The following is a 21,438-nucleotide window of genomic DNA, read 5'->3' as shown; positions in this document are numbered from 1 at the left end:
TTTTCCAAAACACGAAGGCTTACCTGATTATTAGCCAATGTATGATAATAGAGGAACAATCTGGACGTTATGTAGAACGCAACGAAAACATCGATTGAGTAATGTTCGTGGGCAGCGAGAATGAAGAATATTCCAAACATATTGAGAAGCCAGGTCAACGTGTGAAGAAAGTATAAATTGCGCGGAGTGTCTGAAAATAACAACACTAATAATAATGATGTTCCTCAATCATGATCTATGTATGCTCACATTCAGTAATGAAAAAGTTCAACAACGTCAGCGCTACTGTGTGACCACTAAACATATAATCGCCACACGTCCTGACGCCCTGAATTGACATTCCTAACCCGCTCCAGATGGTATACGCTCTACTTATCCGAAGAGAGATCATTTCCGTGATTCGCTCACTCGAGCTATCGTCAAACTTGTGATCATGAGGAGTGCATTCCAGATGCGTCCCAGGAACACTGAGCGATGTAATCAACATTGTTACGCAGCGGAGCAAGAACACTGTGCCCGCCAGTGCGAAAAACCTCCGCAATAGTACCATTCTGGAAGAAAAAAACGTGAACAAGAATAGATTAAATAATAGGGCACCGAGTCTTAATGAGCATTTGCATACATACCGATGTTTATGTACTACCATCACACACATCCATATACAGAACAGCAAAGTACCGGTAACTTCGCACATGTTGAAAGCCCACGGAATATGCGGTACATTATCGAGGAAAATGTCCGGCAGTGGAGGATATTTCTTCATGTCTGGGACCCGCTCGTGCACCACCACCATCACGAATGCGGTTATCCATGTGACCAAGAAGGCGTAACCTAGAAGATTTGGAAAATTATATTCTGATCGGACTCGATTATATATTATCGATTATTATATAATTTTAGACTCGATTATATAGAGTTTGAGAAAAAAAAGATAGAAGTCAGGTGTCAACTAACCAATTATAGAGCGGTTAGAGAGCTTTTATTTGGCTGAAAGAAAAATCATGTTTATTATGCATTTTTGTGGTAAAATCACAAAACTAATTTCTAAGTTATTCACTTCCAAAATGTTATTTAAATCCACTAACTCAGATATCTCACAACTATGTCCTCCAATAAATTTTCTCATATGTAAAATGGAAGCAACAGAATCCTCTTAATCCCCATACGCGTACTTTTTGAAGTAGAGCCTGTGTAAGCCAACAGAGCTCGAAACAAATAAGAAATTTGTACCAGACCGAAAGTTGAACTTCTCTGTAACATTGCTATTGTGTATTTTTTAGGCTTATTTGGTATTTATTTGAAGAAGAGGGTATGATTGAATGGAAAAACTCCAGAAAATATTGTTTCTTCGCCTTCATTCAGTTTTAATAGTCATCTAATTAAAACTCCTTAAAGCAGAGTAATTTTTGATACCCCAACACAAATAACTAAATTCAACTTTTTTCCTGTTATCATTTGAAAGTAAGCAACTGAATATAATTCATGAAAGTATAAAAAGCTAAAAAATAACATACAAACGTATTAATAGATTGAGGTTTCATTGGTGTAAGAATCAGAACGTACCATAATTTCATGCTCGAGACAAACATAATTTTTTTAATTTCCTGCAGTTGTAGCGGTTTTTTGGGTCGATTTTCGAAGAGAAGAATGTATAACGAGATAGTTGCCAGATGATAAAGGTTCTGAATTATCGAGTTTGCATACTTCGAATATTCTTCGCCTATGTGTTCTTGGTAAACAAAAAATCAATGCCTGTTTTTTTATGGGATTGAAAAAGATGATATAGAAAGATTTCTAGGAACTTCCTGCAACTTGTTTTCTTGTTGATATTATGATGTATCCCCGAAACGTTTATTAGGTTGTAAAAAATAACCATAACCGATTAGTTTATAGTTTACAGTTTACAATTCTTCCTCAAATGCAATTCTTTCACACGTGTGTATATGTGTGATCATTGTATTTAGTGAGTGAATATACAAACATTTGTATTTTGCTTTTGCATGTATGAATCCAACGACGAATATATCGACGAATAATATATGAATCCGTTTAATCTGGTGACAAAAAAAACTAAATAAAAATAGTCCGGTAATGATGTTATGCATTATATTCAATAAATATTCAACGCCAATAACATTAATTTATACATTTCATTGAACAATATTCTGAAATAGGAAACTTGTTCTGAAAAGTTACTCCTATACTCGCGTTGGTGTCTCAGACCGACACACGCCTCCTTCTTACCAATACAATTCTCTCTAACTTCATCATTCGCCGTTCTTCCTAGTTTAGTGTATCGCATGTGTTAGTACCAAGGGGACATGTTTCACTTTTTTAATACTTTCGGTCTGAGACACAGACGCCAGTATAGGAGTCACCTTTTTTGGACAATTGACTTTTTTCCTATTTTAGAAAATTGTTCAATAAAAATTGAACATAATGTTAGTGGCGTGGAATATTTACCATTCAAGAATGCATAAGATCATTACCGGACTATTCTTATTTGATTTTAGTGCCGATACTGTAACAATAAAATAGATGCAATTTATTTTTTTCCATTTTTTTTATTTTTAATTATTGTTCGGGAACGGATGGAATAACGCACGATTCTCGTTAGCGTAGTGCTTTAAGCTACAAAAAATATTTATTTCAGGAATTTACGTAATCTAAAGATATATATAAAAAAATCCTTACAAATTCAGTGCTTTTTGTTTCCTTGTTCCAGAACAAATTAGTTTTAGGTTAAGCAATGGCGAATGTGATTGTGTATGAACACTAGAAAATATAATATTTTTTACGTTCAATTTAGAAATATAATCGTTATTTCTATATTTCTATATAATGTATTGCTCACCTCGTATTTTTATTATAAACAAACCAATCAGTGAAAATTGCCAATTAATAGAACCTATCTTCCTCTAGTTTTAAGTAATCGTTTTTCTATTGTTTAATTCAACAATTGTGACAGTTCTAAGAACCTGTCACTTCGGTTCTGTTTGGTTGGTATTGGATGTGTAATCGGAAGCGTTGCCAGTAGCAACAATTATTAAAAAAAAATTATAATGCAATCCACTAAATTCAGATCTCTGCTGTCAACAAGTGGACCGATTGAAGTAAGCGATTGATCAGAAACGTCAAGAATTAGCCATTCGAGGAGGTGCTATATTCGATCAGGACAACGCTAGATTACACAACTCCGGGAGCTTGAGTAGGATGCATCCACCATATAGTCCGAACTTGGTACCACATTTTTTTCGCACTACATAAGTGATAAGAAATTTTTCGCCAATAAGGACCAAGACTACTATGAGAGAGGTATTACAGGTCGGACTCGATTATATATAGTCAACCATTTTTTTAAACAATTATTTTCATATCCTATACATAATCGAATCTCAAGAAAACAATTTTTTCATTAATGTATGAATGTCAAACATTAATAGAAAAATACCTTTTTTGTGATTCGATTATGTATTGGATTCGAAAATTAACGTTGAAAGTGAAATTGCGATTATATATAATCGAGTCCGACCTGTATGAAGTTGCAATGACAACAAATTTAACAACAAAACGGTGGATATTTGACTCAAATCGAACAATCCGAAGCATATTAAAAAAAGGTTTGAATTTCACCCAAAAATGGCTTACTTTTTCCCCAACCTAATATTTCTTCATGACAACGCTCGGTCTTATGTTGCTGTTCGAGTTTCCCGACCGATGCAAAGTCATTCAGAGGCGAATGAACTGAAAAGTTTAAAGCATCTTCAAAACAAAGAATAGAATTGCTGTTCGAGTTAAATATTTGAAAAATAGCGGATGGGAAATTCTGTTTCATCGGCCTTATGTACACTGCGTTTCATAATTATAGAACCACTCCATTTTTTTTGAGTTTCCAGAGATATGTAAGAAGTCGGGTGAATTGAAGTATATAGTGTAGAATACAATAACTATCTTCATTTTTTTAGAATACAATAACTATATTCATTTACTTCATTTACAGACTGGTCATTTGAACTAAATTGTTGTGTTCAGGCGCGAAACAATCAAAAAACTAAAATTCCAGTGTTTCATAACTATAGGACCAGATGGAAAAACTCTCACTCCTTTACAAAATGAACGTCAATTCCATATGAATTACAATAAGTTTCTTATTCGTAGGTCATCTCTAGTTCTCAATCAGTTCAAATAACTGGGGGTGATTTCGACCAAGCTGCGCCATGTTGTAGTGTGTATCTTGTTCTACGCAGAGAATACTGCTCGTTAAAGCTCTTCAAATCACTCATACTGCTCGTAAGCTGCATCTACTATTCGTACGATCACTTCTCATAAGTTCTTCGATTTGGTAAATAAGCTGATTAGTCCAAAATCTGAACCTCTATTTATTAAACCATGTCATGACTATCCGGATTTTATGAATTGATGCCAAATTACCCAATTGTAACAATGTTGTTGATGCAAAAACAGAAGTAAATGATTCTGGAGTATTTCATTGCACTTCTGAATGTGCTTTCGTGTTGACGGTAAGCTATTTAAACCAGGCCTTTTGGAGAAAATACTCCCCAAACCATAAAAATTCCATCTCCTAAGCTGCGGGTCCAAAAACTAATGTGAAAACTAATCCTATGGGTTTCACTATTTCAGTAGAACTTCTCTGATAAAAAGAAATTCAACCTTAATAGAATTTCTTCATATAGGAAGGACTTACGGAACGTTTACGTAATTTTTCAACTCATATCTTTGCAGGCGGCAGTTTGATGGTTTGAGGAAAATATTTTCAAAAAGGCCTGGTTCAGATAGCTTGTCATCAACCCGAATGCACGGACAGAAGTGCAATAAAGTACTCAGTTAGTCGGTAATTGGTTATGTCGTAATATAACGTTAAAACCAAAGGTGGACCCTCTTTGCGCAGAGGTTATTTTATGAAGGCAATTATGTTTCCTAACGACATAAACGTAGTCAAAAAGTGTTTAAGTGTTTGATCAAACGGCTCACGTTTTCACAATACGAAGAAATGCAAGAGAGGCAGGAACAAAACGCAGAGATGGTAATAAGATACCGAGAATTAGGCATGATATGAAGCAACAACGTTGCATGTTTACAATGTTTCTATGTTGGCCAACCATTCGATTTCTGTGAAATGGTGCATTCATGTTTTAGTTTTACTGGAACATTATTCATCTGTATATCTTTGTAGACGCATTGGTACATGAGAAGGAAGATATACGAATTATTTTTCGTGTTGAACGTTAGAATTGTACTTTGAATGCCATTAAAGTTTCAAAATGTTGATACTGTTTTTTGATACTGTCATCTACACTAGTAGTCCGAGCAAGAGCCTACAACTCACTGACAAATTTCTGGAAGCCCTATAACATTACCATGGACCATTACTCGCGGGTAATCCACGACGCGTATTATTCGCTCGCGAATAATGGTTTACTGGCAAGCAGAGATTCCTATCAGAAAGCTTCAGGAAATATTTTCCCCCGAACAAACACTACCATTAGTAGTTCATTTCTTGAACAGCTGTTTCAGATCATTTCGATCACTTTCTGTTATCTTATCGGATGTGATTAGACTGTGTAATGAAACGTCTTTGTTAGTGTACGCGCCGTGCAGTCATCACCCGGAACAGTAATATTACCATGATCCAGAAACACAACAAACATAGTTGGACAAAGCGATGACAAAGAAAATAATCGGACATAATTAGTTTTGACCGATTTAAACAAACAAAGCATGGTTTAATTGTTGTTTTCAGTTCGATTTCAAAATGATACAGAAGTCCAACGCAAGCATTCAGATAAATTCTGATTTTTGTTTGTTTTTCAACCTATTGACAGCTAATTTGTATTTCAAATATAAATATTTGTTCGCTGTGTCCATTACTTATAATCCTCGTCACGTTTTGAATGTCACAACCACGATAACGCTCCGTTAGCATGATTTAATTTGAATTACGTTTTGCGCAAAGGCATAAGGCGCAAATATTCTATGAATACACTACGGACCAATCATGGTGCGTCAATCGAATGCCAATGTTCGAGGTGGAAATACTCGTTGCGCATTCATGGATCGTTTGATTTGACCTTAGTGTTTTTGTGCAATGCTTACCAATTAAACAAATATTTGTGTTCAAGATGCTCAACAAGTGCTACAAAATACACATAACGTAGACATTTATGTTGAGGCCTTGCGTAGCATATTATAACTTGTTAATTTTTCATTATGTAAAAAGATCAATGTATTCTGTGATGCTAGGAAGACATCGCGAATACCAATACCGACTTCAAGATAGTTTACAATAAATTCAAGGTAGCCAATTAGCATATATTCGATGGCTTGGAGTGATGATAAAGAGACCATCAATCAGCTCAAGAATCACAAAAAAAAATTCGGCGACTGAGCAATAATCGATTGAAAATTATATAATTTTCGCGATACGAAACATTTTCCGTTTTTCATGTTATGCATCCAATATTGGATACGAAAATATCCTACTGATGGGAAAGAATAATCTTCAGAAGCTTTCCAGCTAATTACACTTGATTGAAAAATTACGAAATCAAATGTATTTGGTCGCTGTGTTCGACATATAATTAGAAAACATTAAAATAAACTCTTTCGCATGGATGTATTCTTCAATTCCCAGGGAACTGGCAGATTATTTTTCAGCAACGATTAGATCTTTCCGGAATTTTCTCGATGCTGTATGGCATCCAAACGAAAATTCTCGTTTCAGTTTGGCCTGCAAAAAACTTTTCTAAACTCTAATCCATCAAATTTGGAGCCCTGAAAAGGGCCGATGATTATATGCTAAGCTAATATAGCACCCTCTCCTTGGATTCGATGGGCCAGCTGAATGTCCTTGGGCATGATGTGACGCGTTTTGCGTGGATAGCACACAAATTTGTATCTTCGAATAAGCCTCCTGCAGCGTCATAACCGCGGAACTTTGGAAGCGCAAGTCGGTGTTTTGAAGTCCTGAGCAATTCCACGAACCAAATGCTGCAAAGGTAGCTTGCGGATCAGCAATTCGGTCGACTTCTGATAGCGACGAATTTCATGCGAAGTTCCCGGTCGATAGCGATGTGGCTTCTTCACGCTTCCTGCGGCTGATGCGCTTATCCGAGCTGCTTTCGTGGTGCCTTACCACCGAAAGACTAACGAGCTGTCTGCTTAGTCCCGATGAAACGAGTCCTCACGGTGCGAGAGTAGAGTAAGAAATGAACGAAAGCAAGGGAAGTGTCATTTTATAAAACATAAAAGAATCGAATGTAAACCCCACCCTCTTTATTGTATAAGCTTACTGTATACTCACGAATATAATAAGGGTGGGATTTAGATTCTATACTTTTATGGTTTATAAAATGACGCTTCCTTTGCTTTCGTTCATTTCTTACTCTACTCTCGCACCGTGAGGACTCGAGCTCGTTAGTCTTTCGCAGACAGCTCGTTAGTCATTCGGTGGTAAGGCACACGAAGTCAGCTCAGATAAGCGCACCAGTAGCAGGATAGGTGGAGAAGCCACATCGCTATCGACCGTGAACTTCGCATGAAATTCGTCGCTATCAGATATCGACCGAATTGCTGATCCGCAAGCTACCTTTGCAGAATTTGGTTCGTGGAATTGCTCAGGACTTCAAAACCGACTTGCGCTTCCAAAGTTCCGCGGTTATGACGCTGCAGGAGGCTTATTCGAAGATTCCAATTTGTGTGCTATCCATGCAAAACGCGTCACATCATGCCCAAGGACATCCAGCTGGCCCATCGCATCCGAGGAGAGCGTGCTATATTAGCTTAGCATATAATCAACGGCCCTTTTCAGGGCTCCAAATTTGATGGATTAGAGTTTAGAAAAGTTTTTTACAGGCCGAACTGATAGGAGCATTTAGCGAAAATCGTGGTTTCGATAATAATTCGTTACCGATAGGTGCCATGAATATGGATTTCCTTATGAAGAATATGAAATACATGACATGATGTAGTGAATATATCCGAAGAAATCACTTTGGTGAAACTGCATTATAATAAAATTATTTGTGTACGAATGCCGCAATCGATAGTCGACTCTAATTTGCGCTGGGTAATTTCCTCGGAGGACTCGATTCCTCCTTTGAGCATTAATAATCTCTTTCTGGCAAAACGATGTGGTATGAATCACATTATTTGAATGATAGAATGAAGAAGTTTTCTGCCAATTTCCTTCAACCTCCAAACGTATCTTTCTCCCGTTTGTCGTTTTCGCGTTCGCTAATCCTCTCTCACAACACCCATTTCTAGTTTGAGAAATTGTTGAGTAAACATTGTTTGCCAGTGCGCGTAGAGCGGGAATTCCTAAAGATTCATTGCACCTCTAATAAATTGCCGAAAGACGTGGTCCTACGTTGATCGCACTTGATTGAAAAAATCCAAAACGAAATGTATTTGGTCGAAGCATTATATGAGTAGAAAGCAAATAATCGCTCGCAAATGACTTGATTTTCGCGATGTGAAACATTTCCCGTTTTTCATGTTATGCATCCAATATTGGATACGAAAATTTCCACTGATGGGGAAAAAAATATTCAGAAGCTTTCCTGTTAATTGCGATTGATTGAAAAATAACAAAACCAAATGTATTTGGTTGCAGTGTTATATCGATAGAAAACATTAAAATAAAGTATTTCGAATGAATGTATTTTTCAATTCCCAGGGGAACTGGCTTTTCAGCAACGATGATAGCAACGAGAATTCCGCGCGTGTATGTGTGTGTGTGTGTGTGGCGGCTTTTTATTTTAAGACTATTGAAACAAGTTTTTGGATGAAAAAGTAACAAGTATATGACGCGTAGACATTTTATCTTTCAAATGAAGTGTTTATCATACCATTTCGTTCAGTTGTTTAAGAGCTATTAACGCTCAAAATCTCGGTCTCCAGCGTAACGCTTTCGTTCTCGAAACTTTGGTTTCACACCCCGGTATAGAAATGAAAGACGTAGTCCTACGTCAAAAAATTAACCTTTCAGCATTAAGGTGAAATTTAAGTGGCTTTTATAAGTACAGTGGATTAAAAATCGCGATTTTTGAAGATTTTGATTGAATCTTCATCAGGAATTGTTTATATCGATATTGCAGCGAAATTAAGAGAGATAGAAGTTGGGCGTCAAAGAACAAATTGTAGAGAGGTTAGAGAGCTTTAATTTAATTGATAGAAACAATCAAGTTTAGTATGAATTTTTAGGATAAAATTAATAATTACAAATAAAAAAAACTTTTAAATTTTCCACTTCAAAAATGTTATTTTAATCCACTAATTTAGATGTTCCACTACTATATCCTGTACTAAATTTTCTCATCTTTCAAATGAAAGCAACAAAATCGAATTACGTAGCATACTTTTCAATGTAGAGTCAGTTTGAGCCAACAGAATTCGAAACAAAGAAAAAGTTCTATAAGTCTGTCATCGTTGAAATTCTAACATATGCGTAGAAGGATTTTTTTCGTGAAATATAACCGTGTATCATCTCCTGAAAGATTCTGGAAAAAAAATTTTTTTTTATATGAGAAAGGTGTTTTTTCACTTTAAGGGAATGAATCAAAAATTCAAATTAATACCATAATTGGGACACTTACCCTAATATATGAGAATTTAAGACATAAAAAAAATTAGGAAAAAATGTTCTATATCTCGATACCTCCCTAACTCGATGGTCCCTTTGGATATCGAGTTAGGGAGAGTTATATATATATATACAGTCAACTCAGTCAACTCTCCCTAACTCGATATCCAAAGGGACCATCGAGTTAGGGAGGTATCGAAGGTGCCATGAAATCCATCGAGTTAGGGAGAGTTGACTGTATATATATATATATATATATATATATATATATATATATATATATATACATATATATATATATATATATATATATAAGTTACCGAGGCAACCGACTTCAACCCTAAATCCCAGGAACAACACATATCGCAAAGGCTCGAGCAAATACAACAACAACAACAACAGATAGCGACATCATTGGCATCGTTAGAATCAGGCAACAAGTCAACAGACACACAATTCTGCACTCCGTAACCCGACGCCAGAACCAGCACCGGCACCAAGAATGCAGACTCGACATACACGAGCGACGGCGAGCCGAACATAACACCTAGGAATCCCAGAAAGTGCTCTATCAATAAGTTCCATTTAGATTAGCTACCCATATATAAACGTGTGAAAAATAAATTAGAGTTAGTTCTTTTTCCAACCAAGTAGTGATTACATCGCGTGTTCTTTTTTTTAAAAAACCCTTCGAAAACCCTCGGGACGTAATTGGCGCAGTCGGCGCGGATCAAGTACAGGGCTGTCGCGAGTGAACTCTGGATACCATCCTTGACGGTACATCAAGTGATTCGTGAAGAATATTGTACGCGTGTTCGTCCAGATACCATCCTTGAGTGAATATCAAGCGGTTTGAGAAGAATATTGTGTGCGTGTTCGTCCGGTGTCCGTTTTGGTGGGATACCAAAACAAGTGAGTGAAACTCGTTGGCGCCTTGGAAAGATCCGGCGTTTCCATCATCGGAATCACTAGCGGCTTACTAGTTGATATCAGGTGAGTAACCCCTTTTTTTTATTTAAAACTTTCGCCTTCCTACTATCTGGCTACCCGGCATAGGTACGCCAACTGCTTCTTCTAACACCCTTCCCCCAAACTAATTAATTAATAAGTGAATTACTAAGTGAATTAATAAGTGAATTAATAGTGAGAATAAGATTATTGTGCATGAAAACCAGAAGCATGACATTAGAAACATTAGAAAATTTAATCGAAGAGCTAAGCTCTCAACTAGAGGCCCAACGCCTCAAGATTGCAACCCTAGAGGAAGCAAGAGCCTCAGAGGGGAGCAGCAATAACACCAACCCGCCCCCGCCAAGCGCAGCGGGAACAACAGCGGCTAGGTTTGATGCGTCTCGGATACCGGACGCAATCAAAATGATTGTTCCCTATAGAGGGGATAGTAAAGACAAAAAATCGCTCTCCACTTGGATCAATTCCGTGGAAAGCAAAATAGCTTTCGCGAAAAATTTACTGCCCGCGGAAGCGGACGTTGCTCAGATTATGGCACTATGGGTGGGCATAGTCCGAGATAAAATTATTGATGAGGCTAGTGACGCATTGGCCTCAAGAAACAATCCCACGACATGGGAAGAAATGAAACTAGTATTAATAGAATACTTTGGTGACAAGAGAGACTTAGGCACTCTCGTCACTCGAATATCGTACCTACGACAGGGTACGAAAAGTATAGCAGATTTCTACAATGAGTGTAGGGAACTACTGTCCGATATCGTGGCAAAATTATTATTGGACGATGAAACTAAATCATGTTTAAAAGTTCTCTCTAAGAGTTACGAGGACATGATATTGAACTCTTTTGTGGATGGGCTAAATGAGCCTTACTCCACTTTAACAAGGACATCTCGCCCAAATACGCTTTTGATGGCATTTCAATGGGCATTGGATCAGTATAACGCTACCCAGCGTAGACGGGAAAAATTCCCAAAAATTTTAACGCCTCCACAAAAACCAATTGTGCACACAAGTTTCAAACCATCGTTCCCCTACCCTAGGCCTATTCAGCCGCAAAATCCTCCACTCCTAAGACAACCTGCACAAAATCCCCCATACCAAAGACCACCTTTCCAAAGCACCTATTACCAAAAACCTCTCCAACAAAACCCCCAATTCCAAAAACCGACAGCACCCTACATTAAACCCGACCCCTCAGGTCATTTGAAACAAATGGTGCCTTTCCAGAGACGAGAAGCACAAGTGAATAATTGTGAGGCAACATCAGACGAAAATTATGAACAGTTTTGGGAGCAAACACAGGACGCCTGTGCCCCGGAACAAAATCATGAAGAAATAATATTGCCACCCGTAGTAGAAGAAACTCACGAAGAGTTAAATTTTTGTATGGTCCCAGACCAACAAATAATGGAGTAGGGAACAATTTCCTCCCGTATTTAGAGGTCCCGAGAAAATCAGGTAGACCATTGAAATTTTTAATAGACACGGGGGCCAACAAAAATTATATAACCCCTGAGTTAGTCCCCACAAAAGGCATTGCATCAGGGCCACAACATAAAATAAAAAATGTGAGTGGCGCCCATTTTATTAATCAATTCACGTATTTGAATCCTTTCCTTAATACTACCAAAGGTGTGCCAAGTCAAAAATTCTTTCTATTCCGATTTCATGATTACTTTGATGGACTCATTGGTTTTGAATCATTGAGATCTATAGGGGCCATAATTGATACGGTATTCAACACAATCACCATCAATGGTACTAGAATACCGCTGAAGAAAAAATTCCCCGATAAGGAGCAATTGAATTTCCACCAAAATGAAACCCTTGTGAAGCAGTTTCCAGTACGGCTTCAGGAGGGAGACTTCCTAATAGAACACGATATTGTGATCGGACAAGATGTCGTCATACCTAGCGGGGTATACAGTGCTCGAGATGGTGTGACCACTTTTCTTTTAATAAACACTGGCGATAAACCAGTAACGGTCTGCATAGACAAAGAAGCCTTATTTACAGAGCTTCATAATTTTGAAGAGGTTTCTCCCGAATCTTTTCTCACAAATGAGAAACGGGATAAAGCCAAAATTGAACTAGGACGGTGCATTAGAACCGATCACCTAAACACGGAAGAAAAAGAGAAACTTCTTAGTGTTTTAAAACTATTTCCTGAAGCTTTTTATAGCGACGATGAGGAATTAACATTCACAAATGCTGTGAGACACAAAATTAATACAAAGGACGATGTACCTATTTACTCCAAAAATTACCGCTACCCCTTCTGTCATAGAGAAGAGGTCCAGCGACAAATAACTAAAATGCTCAACCAAGGCATTATTCGACCGTCCCAGAGTCCTTGGTCATCACCAATCTGGATCGTACCGAAGAAGATTGATGCTTCCGGCACGAAGAAATGGCGGCTCGTTATTGATTATCGCAAATTAAATCATAAGACCGCAGATGATCGATACCCTATTCCTAATATAACGGATATACTCGATAAATTAGGAAAATGCCAATATTTTTCAACCCTTGACCTTGCTTCAGGGTTTCACCAGATAGAGGTCCAAAAGAAAGACATCCAGAAAACTGCGTTCAGTGTCGACGGGGGACACTACGAGTTCATCAGAATGCCTTTCGGCCTCAAGAATGCTCCAGCCACGTTCCAGAGAGTAATGGATAACATTCTCAGGGAACATATTGGAGTGAGATGTCTAGTCTATATGGATGATATTATCATCTTTTCGACTAGCCTTCAAGAGCATATAATTAATTTAAAATTGATTTTAGAAACGTTAAAAAATTATAATATGAAGGTACAACTCGACAAGTGTGAGTTTCTCCGGAAGGAAGTTGCGTTCCTAGGGCATGTAGTTACACCCGAAGGAGTAAAACCTAACCCGGAAAAGATAGATGCTATAAGAAAATGGCCATTGCCTAAAAATGAGAAAGAGCTAAGAGGGTTTTTGGGAGTTATTGGCTACTACAGGAAGTTCATTAAGGACTTTGCAAAAATTGCCAAACCCCTAACTCAACAGCTACGGAAGGAAGAAACTATAAAGCATACAAAGGAATTCATTTCGGCCTTTGAAAAATGCAAGAGTATACTGAGCAGCAGTCAAATACTGCAGTACCCAGACTTTGATAAGCGATTCGTCCTTACTACTGATGCATCCAATTTCGCATTAGGCGCGGTTTTATCACAGGGCCCTATCGGACATGATAAACCCATTGCCTATGCATCCCGAACGCTGACCAAAACAGAGGAGAAATACTCCACGATAGAAAAGGAACTCCTTGCTATCGATTGGGGTTGTAAATATTTCCGTCCATATTTGTATGGCCGAAAATTTACTCTGTTTACGGATCATAAGCCGTTAACTTACGCTTTGAGTTTAAAAACTCCGAATGACCGCCTAATCCGATGGAAATTGAGATTGGAAGAGTTTGACTATGATATCAAATATCGACCCGGCAAACAAAACGTTGTTGCCGACGGTTTGTCAAGAATTTTACCCGAAATTAACAATAATGAACAGGAATCATCTTCTGATACTGAAGCCGCCCATTCGGCAGACTCGGATGCCGAGGAACTTATACAAATGACAGAGCACCTACTAAATTTTTTCAAGAACCAAATAATAATTAAAATAGGAGACGAAAATTCTGAAGAGTTTGATGAGATCTTTCCAGGTGTCACACGTCGTACAATAACCAGGTTCGCATTTGGAGTACCACTGGCGATAAGGATACTGAGAGATTACATGCACCCCAGTAAGATCAACTGTATACTCTGTCCCGAGAGATGGATTAATACTTTACAGATCACATACAAAAATCATTTTTCCCGCAACAAATCTTTTAAAATTAAACTAACGCAAACTCTTCTGCAGGACGTCAGAACACTTGAGGAACAGAACGCCCTGATCGAAGAGGTCCATGGAAGAGCTCACCGAGGCGCAGAGGAAAATCATGCTGAAGTCATCAGGAGACACTATTTCCCCCAAATGCGTAAGAAAATTCAACTTTTTATCAACTTATGCGATACCTGTCTTCAGAACAAATACGAAAGGAGTCCCTATAAAATTAAATTTGCAGAGACTCCTATCCCAGAAAAGCCACTTAACATTCTTCATGTAGATATTTTTATATCTTCCCCAAATCTCTTTATTTCGGCGATAGATAAACTATCGAAATACGCAATGCTTATTCCAATTAAGTCCAGGTCAATTCCCGATGTCAAGCGAGGCATAGTGAAATTGATTTCGACTTATGGAACTCCAAACCTACTCGTTTGCGATAATGAAGTGGCATTCCGTTCTATAGAAATTAGAGGACTGCTCCAAAGAGTAGGAGCAGAAATGTATTTTACCCCCTCTAACCATAGCGAAACTAACGGCATGGTAGAGCGTTTTCACTCAACCCTGTCGGAAATATTTCTCTGTATAAAGGCTAAATATAACGACCTTTCGCATAAAGAAATTTACAAAATTGCAACAAGTCTATACAATTCGACCATACACAGCGTTACGAAAATGAAACCCATCGAAATATTTTTCGGTATTAAAGAAGGGGAAGAAAGACCCTTGAATTTGGAAACAATCCTCGAAAACAGGAACAAAATCTTTGACGAGATAATCACAAAAACTAAAACAAATCAGGAAAAAACATTGGAAACCAGAAATAAAAATAGAGAAAACGAACCGAATTTCTCAAGAGGAGAAGTTATTTACAACAGAATTCAGGGTATAAGAAACAAGAAAAAACCGAGATATAAGTCCCAAACAGTAAAACGCAATAGAAGAAAAACCTTTGTAGATTACAGAGACATAAAACTACACAAATCAAAAATCAAAAGGAAAAGGAAACATGAATGACCATTATAAAAAAAAAAAATATATTCTATTATATATCACTAGTTTTACGCCAGCATAGAAGCACCTAACATTGTAAACCCCTTTTCCAGATCCTTTTCCTGATATTCACTACGATCCCTATTCCGACAACAGCATCCTTTCTTTCGATGAGAAATCTCAACGAAGACCCCTTGTTACTACTAAACGTAGGAAATTGTAAAATCCAAACAGGAACCTTAAAAATCATACATCCCATAAATCTGACCCACATTCAGGAGTCTATAGACTACCTAACCACTTCCTTTTATGATAAAGTAGATATTAGAAATCCATTAGGAGATGTAGTTAAACTAAAAGTGAAGAAACTTTATAACAATTTCCTCCAAATAAAACCACTCCAACATCACCGACTTAGAAGATGGGATACGCTGGGTGCAACATGGAAATGGATCGCAGGGTCGCCGGACGCGCAGGACCTCCGCATTATAAACTCCACGCTCAATGAGTTAATCACACAGAACAACCAACAGTTTGAAGTAAACAATCATATCAACGAAAGGATTTCAAACCTGACGGGGACCATCAACAGAATCATCGAGAACATGAAAACGAATGAATTATTAACCAACGAGATCACATCAATAATCACGATAATTAATATCGATATCATCAATAAACTATTAGAAGACATTCAAGAGGCCATCATCCTATCTAAGACGTCAATATCAACAAATAAAATACTTTCGATTCAAGAAATCTCTTTTATAAAGTCATTATTACAAAATCAAGGCGTGACAATAGACCTCCCAGACGACGCCTTTCAACATGTAATTCCCAAATTTGCAGTAAACCAAGGGACCCTTCTGTACATCCTTCATGTTCCTCGACTGGACAACAAGACATCCTCCGTTATTCAGCTGCACCCCTTAGTACACAGGAACCAAATCATCAACAACTATCCGGAGCATGTCGTCAAAATCGGAAACACCCTTTACGCTACTAGCAATCCGCAGCAGTTCGTTCAGAAAGCAGCATATTTGAAAGCAATAAACGACGCTTGCATTTACCCACTGATTTTTGGTAAGAAATCCGAGTGCAACTCTACGTTTTATGACAGAACAACTCAAGAGTTAATCACCGAAGGTACGCTCTTGATTCAAAACGCAAAAGACAACCTCCTACGAAGCAACTGCGGACCAGATGATCGCACTTTAGTTGGAAATTTCTTAATAACATTTTCAAATTGTACTATCAACTTGAACAACCAATCATTCCAGAACAACGAAGTAGTACACGAAATGGACGTCATCCACGGGGCACTCCATAACGTCAGAACGACCTGGAACAAACATCACTATTTCGACATATCAACAATTGGTAATGAAACATCAAAAAACCGGAAGGAATTGGAACATGTCTACTTACAACAACATAGCTTGAATCTGAAAGTTTGGACCTTATTCGGCGGATTCTCATTAACCAGCATTACTTCTCTATTCATTGTTCTCATGATCATCAAAATTTACTTCAAGAATAGAGCAAACGGATCGGGACGATCCTCACTTAGGGAGAGACCAGTTACCGAGGCAACCGACTTCAACCCTAAATCCCAGGAACAACACATATCGCAAAGGCTCGAGCAAATACAACAACAACAACAACAGATAGCGACATCATTGGCATCGTTAGAATCAGGCAACAAGTCAACAGACACACAATTCTGCACTCCGTAACCCGACGCCAGAACCAGCACCGGCACCAAGAATGCAGACTCGACATACACGAGCGACGGCGAGCCGAACATAACACCTAGGAATCCCAGAAAGTGCTTTATCAATAAGTTCCATTTAGATTAGCTACCCATATATAAACGTGTGAAAAATAAATTAGAGTTAGTTCTTTTTCCAACCAAGTAGTGATTACATCGCGTGTTCTTTTTTTTAAAAAACCCTTCGAAAACCCTCGGGACGTAATTTATATATATATATATATATATATATATATATATATATATATTTATTTTTATTATTGTTTACGAGGAGAAATTGGTAAATATATATGCCAAGCATCATAATTCGTGAGCCGAATATCTTCAGATATGATTCAAGTTCACTTATGCTTTCGAGTAAAATATACCAACCTCCGTAAGGCATGTCCATTGAATCTGACATTAATTTTACATACCCCAGCAAACATTAAATCGCATAACTTGGCATATTAAAAGTCGCATATAAAGTGAGATCGAATTAAAATCGTATACAATGTCGATGTGTATATTTAAAATGCGAAAACTACTATCTTATTTATCACTACAGATTAGGGCTTAAATCGGTATAACAAACATCGTTTTTATGATATACACCATCGTAAAATCGATCTATACGAAATCATATATGCATATCAGGCTGTTGCAGTTTGTGAGTCGCATGAACATGTTGATTAAATCAAGTACTTACGTATTAACGTTACCGAAGCCAAAATTCTATAGATAGCAATTTGATTTTCCGCACGGGTACTAAGCTATCTTTTCTTATGTTGTTGCCTTGTTGTAAAAAAAAAAAAAAAAAAAAAATAACACCTCTGGTATTTGGATATATTATGTGAAAAAACCTCAGCTTTCATGAAAAATATTAAAAAAATATTGCGCCCGTGGTCCCGAAACGATATTTTTCGAAACAAGACTAGGGGGTCTCCGTAGCCCGTAGCCATATTGGTTGCGCGTTCGCTTAGTAAGCGATCGATTGTGAGTTCAAAACTCGGGGCCCTCTTTGACCATCTTTGTGTTGTTACAGAATAACTACGTCCACGCAACAATCAACAACAATCATATTACACATATTTCAACCAAACATGACAATGACAATTGAGAACTGTGTCTGAAAATAATCTGATATTATAATGATAAATTTTGTTAGAAATACTGGGAATTTTATAGTAAAAGGTAAATTCAACGGGGTCGATTAGAAGATCAATCAATGAACAGTTCTGCGATTGGGCCCATGAACTTGCTCATAGCAAGAAAACGTGAATGTTTGAAGGTATTGATAACAAAAAACAAATTTTGGGCGGGACGAAGTTTGTCGGGTCAGCTAGTTCTGTATAAAAACTCGACCAAAATTAAATAAAGTAAGTAGTATTAGGCTGCATTCTGCAACCAGAAGTTCTCTTAAGTAGAATTGAGACCCGTGTTGTACCTTGAATATACCACAGTCTTTAGTCCGCTAACGAGAGATCAGCAGCGTCCAGACTTCCAACGTTCGATGCAATAGTTGTATAATTTACGCTCGGAGTTCGTGAAGATCTTGTTCTCGTTGATCCTCCCGCTTAGTAGATTCCAACAAATTGTTCAAACTCCCGTTCGTCACGCGTTCCGTAAGGAATTAGTGCGAAGGCAGTTGAATCAACTTGTTGAGGGAATAATTTCGATAGATTGATCGACCTCCGTTCGTTACGCGTTCCGTAGGGAATTAGTGCGAAGGCGGTCTATGCAGTTTATTCTTGATAAATTCACACAACACTCTACTTCGAAATCTGTAACGTGCAAGCCAAACTCATAACGATTGATTCCTTCGCGCAACCGAGTTTGCTGCTTCGTTCGCACGCTTACAACTGGTGATGCAAAATCTAAGCCTTCACAGCAATGTGAAAAAAAATCTTTAGGCCAGTCAAATAAACTCCGTTAGCTCCGCAAAGTCTGTCTTAACCAGGAGAAAGTAAATCTTTGTGTCTGAGTTATTGGAAAGAAATTCTGTATTATGGGTTCCTACCAAGCAACCAGTCGATAGATTCCAACAAGCACAGTTCGCAACTAGAAGAATCAAAATTAGCGATCCAGTGATTAGCCATCATGATAGGCGTCCTGTTCCATCAGAATAATGCCAAACCTCATGTCTCTTTAAAAGCCCGAAAAATTTTAGGAGTTTGGCTGCGATGGGATTTTTCACCCACTGTATTTCCCAGATATTGCATCTTCATCTTCATCTACAGATTATCATTTATCCAGGCAGGTGGAAAAAATAATGAAACGACAAGAACTTCGACTTATTGGATATAATGAGAAGCACGTTGCGCAGTCTTTGGACAAAAAAAAGAAGTTCAACGATGATGGAATTTTCAAGTTGCGCAAACGATCACATAACACAACATAGCATTTTATTATCTTGTACAGCGTGATGATATGTGTACAAACCGCTACTATTATTAAACTATTTTTATCAATGTTAAAACATAGCATAGAAAATAGAAACAAACTTAAAAGGGAATTTACCCACAGTTCAATTACTTTCCCGATTTATATTTTAAAAATGTCTACGTGGACAACAGAGGTAGAGGTATAGAAAATGTTCACGCTTGTCCACGCAGGGGGAGGGGGTGTCTAAAATCGTGCTTTTTCTGTCCACGTGGTATGTGGACAGTCCCTAGCTGGGCTCTGATCTCCGCCCAGTTAGCGGACAACCGCTGAATTTGGAAAAATAGTGGATAGGAACTTCTGGTTCATCCACCTTATAGCCCAGACTTTGGCCCTTCCAGATATAATTTGTTGCGATCGGTGCAACACGCTTTGAGTACGCTTTACTTCAGAACAGGGTATCGAAAATAGACTGGATTCATTTTTGGATTCAAAAGATGAATGCTTCTTTCGAGACGGAATCCGTAAATCGTCACAAAGATGGAGAAAAGTAGTGACTAAACAAAGAAACCAGTTGTCCTGTTTTATCTCAGCCATGGTCTTGGTCCCGAAATCGATAGAAGAAAGCACTTGGGTTTCATCAACCGCTACATCAACTTTTTAAACTTGCGGAATCGACGACAGAATAACCGCATTACATTGTATCATTTAAGTGCCCTATTGCTAAGGATGACACCGAGACAATTCAAACGTAAGATCGCATTTCTTTTCAGCGTTTTCGCATAAACAGCGCGACGTGTTGTGGGTTTTTATATAGTTCATTACATTGAATAAAAGTATTTACCCTTGAATCAATAAAACAGGGCGACTTCGAAAATATGCAAAGATATTTTCGATTCAGGGGATCTCATTAATGATTAAGAATTCCATTATATTTAGAACGCAATACAATACATTTCGATGCTTTCACATCAAATACCGTACATGCCGAATGTAAACAAAGCCACTGTGTGAAAACTCGAGAATATTGCATCACAGAAAACAAGAACATATTTCACGTCATCACGAAAACAATCCAAAAATACAACAAAAATCTATATTTCAAGGATGACTGTAAACTGCAGTTCAAATATTCTGGTAAAATTTAATTCATCTGAATTTTGGTATCAACCTACCTAAACTTATCATAGTTTTGAAGAACTCCGGCTGAATGCAGGTCGCCCTTCCATCGATGGACATTGGCGGTGAAATCCTCTCGATATCACTGTAGTTTATGTCCGCGGATGCATAACTGGTCCCTAAACTCGACAACAGTGGGTGGTGATGATGTCCCACTGTTGAACACAATCCTTCCGTTCCATTTGTACCACTACCGACCGATAGTATTCCCAAATACGCCAATGTCGTAGCGTTTTGCTTTTGAATGACGCGTACCGAAAACCAGAATCGTTTCATATCCCCAAGCGTAAGGGTATACGCGTATTTCTCTCTCAGATTTTTGATATCATTTTCACACAATGTCAACAAACATTTCCCGTCGATGTCTTCCTTCACTATGCATTCGATCACTATTCGACTCAGGCTATCTTTTCGGGCCCATTCCACCACATTCTCTCTCGTCCAGTTAATAACACTTAACTCGTTTGCCATTTTTTCACGTAAATGTGCCGCGGTAGCTAATCTTGCACTGGAGTAATGCTTCAGATTAATAAAAGGATCTCCACATTTTTGTGACATCGGGGCCAAGTAAAACACAATGCGTCTGATAATAGTGATTCATTGGAAAACGGAGCTTAATGTTACATCTACTTTCACTCGCGGAACATCCAATCAACTCGTACACGAATGAAACAATCTGCTTTGCAGACCAGACACTGCATGAA

General features: G+C 37.9%; 2 protein-coding genes across 3 annotated transcripts in view; one reads left to right on the top strand and one right to left on the bottom strand.

Annotated features, from left to right (window-relative positions):
- The window catches only part of LOC129764765 (ceramide phosphoethanolamine synthase-like), a 23,687-nt gene extending 2,249 nt beyond the window's left edge, over positions 1-21,438 (bottom strand). Inside the window, exons 1-4 of the mRNA XM_055764234.1 lie at positions 20,731-21,438; positions 627-831; positions 250-551; positions 24-190 (exon numbers count right to left, since the gene is read on the bottom strand). Of these exons, the coding sequence (XP_055620209.1) occupies positions 24-190; positions 250-551; positions 627-831; positions 20,731-21,292 (1,236 nt within the window). The 5' untranslated portion in view covers positions 21,293-21,438. The remainder of the gene's footprint in view (positions 1-23; positions 191-249; positions 552-626; positions 832-20,730) is intronic.
- On the top strand, positions 15,594-17,100 carry LOC129764771 (uncharacterized). 2 transcript variants are annotated; one of them, XM_055764241.1, is made up of 2 exons: positions 15,594-16,506; positions 16,704-17,100. In XM_055764241.1, the coding sequence occupies exons 1-2, from the start codon at positions 15,594-15,596 to the stop codon at positions 16,751-16,753; spliced, it is 963 nt and encodes a 320-aa protein (XP_055620216.1). In that variant the 3' UTR covers positions 16,754-17,100. The 2 variants fall into 2 exon arrangements, with proteins under 2 accessions (XP_055620216.1, XP_055620217.1); XM_055764242.1 differs by having other exon boundaries at positions 16,959-16,978.

The sequence above is a fragment of the Toxorhynchites rutilus genome, chromosome 2 (assembly GCF_029784135.1).
Source record: "Toxorhynchites rutilus septentrionalis strain SRP chromosome 2, ASM2978413v1, whole genome shotgun sequence".
In the NCBI taxonomy this organism is placed as follows: domain Eukaryota; kingdom Metazoa; phylum Arthropoda; class Insecta; order Diptera; family Culicidae; genus Toxorhynchites; species Toxorhynchites rutilus.
The sequence above is the reverse complement of the archived record's forward strand: the minus strand, read 5'-3'. Positions and strand labels throughout refer to the sequence as shown.

Bases quoted from the DNA above. Each gene is read 5' to 3' on its own strand.
- LOC129764771 (XM_055764241.1), top strand. From the start codon at position 15,594: ATGAGAAATCTCAACGAAGACCCCTTGTTACTACTAAACGTAGGAAAT. The intron at 16,507-16,703 runs GTAAGAAATCCG...CAATCATTCCAG, and splicing joins CATTTACCCACTGATTTTTG to AACAACGAAGTAGTACACGA.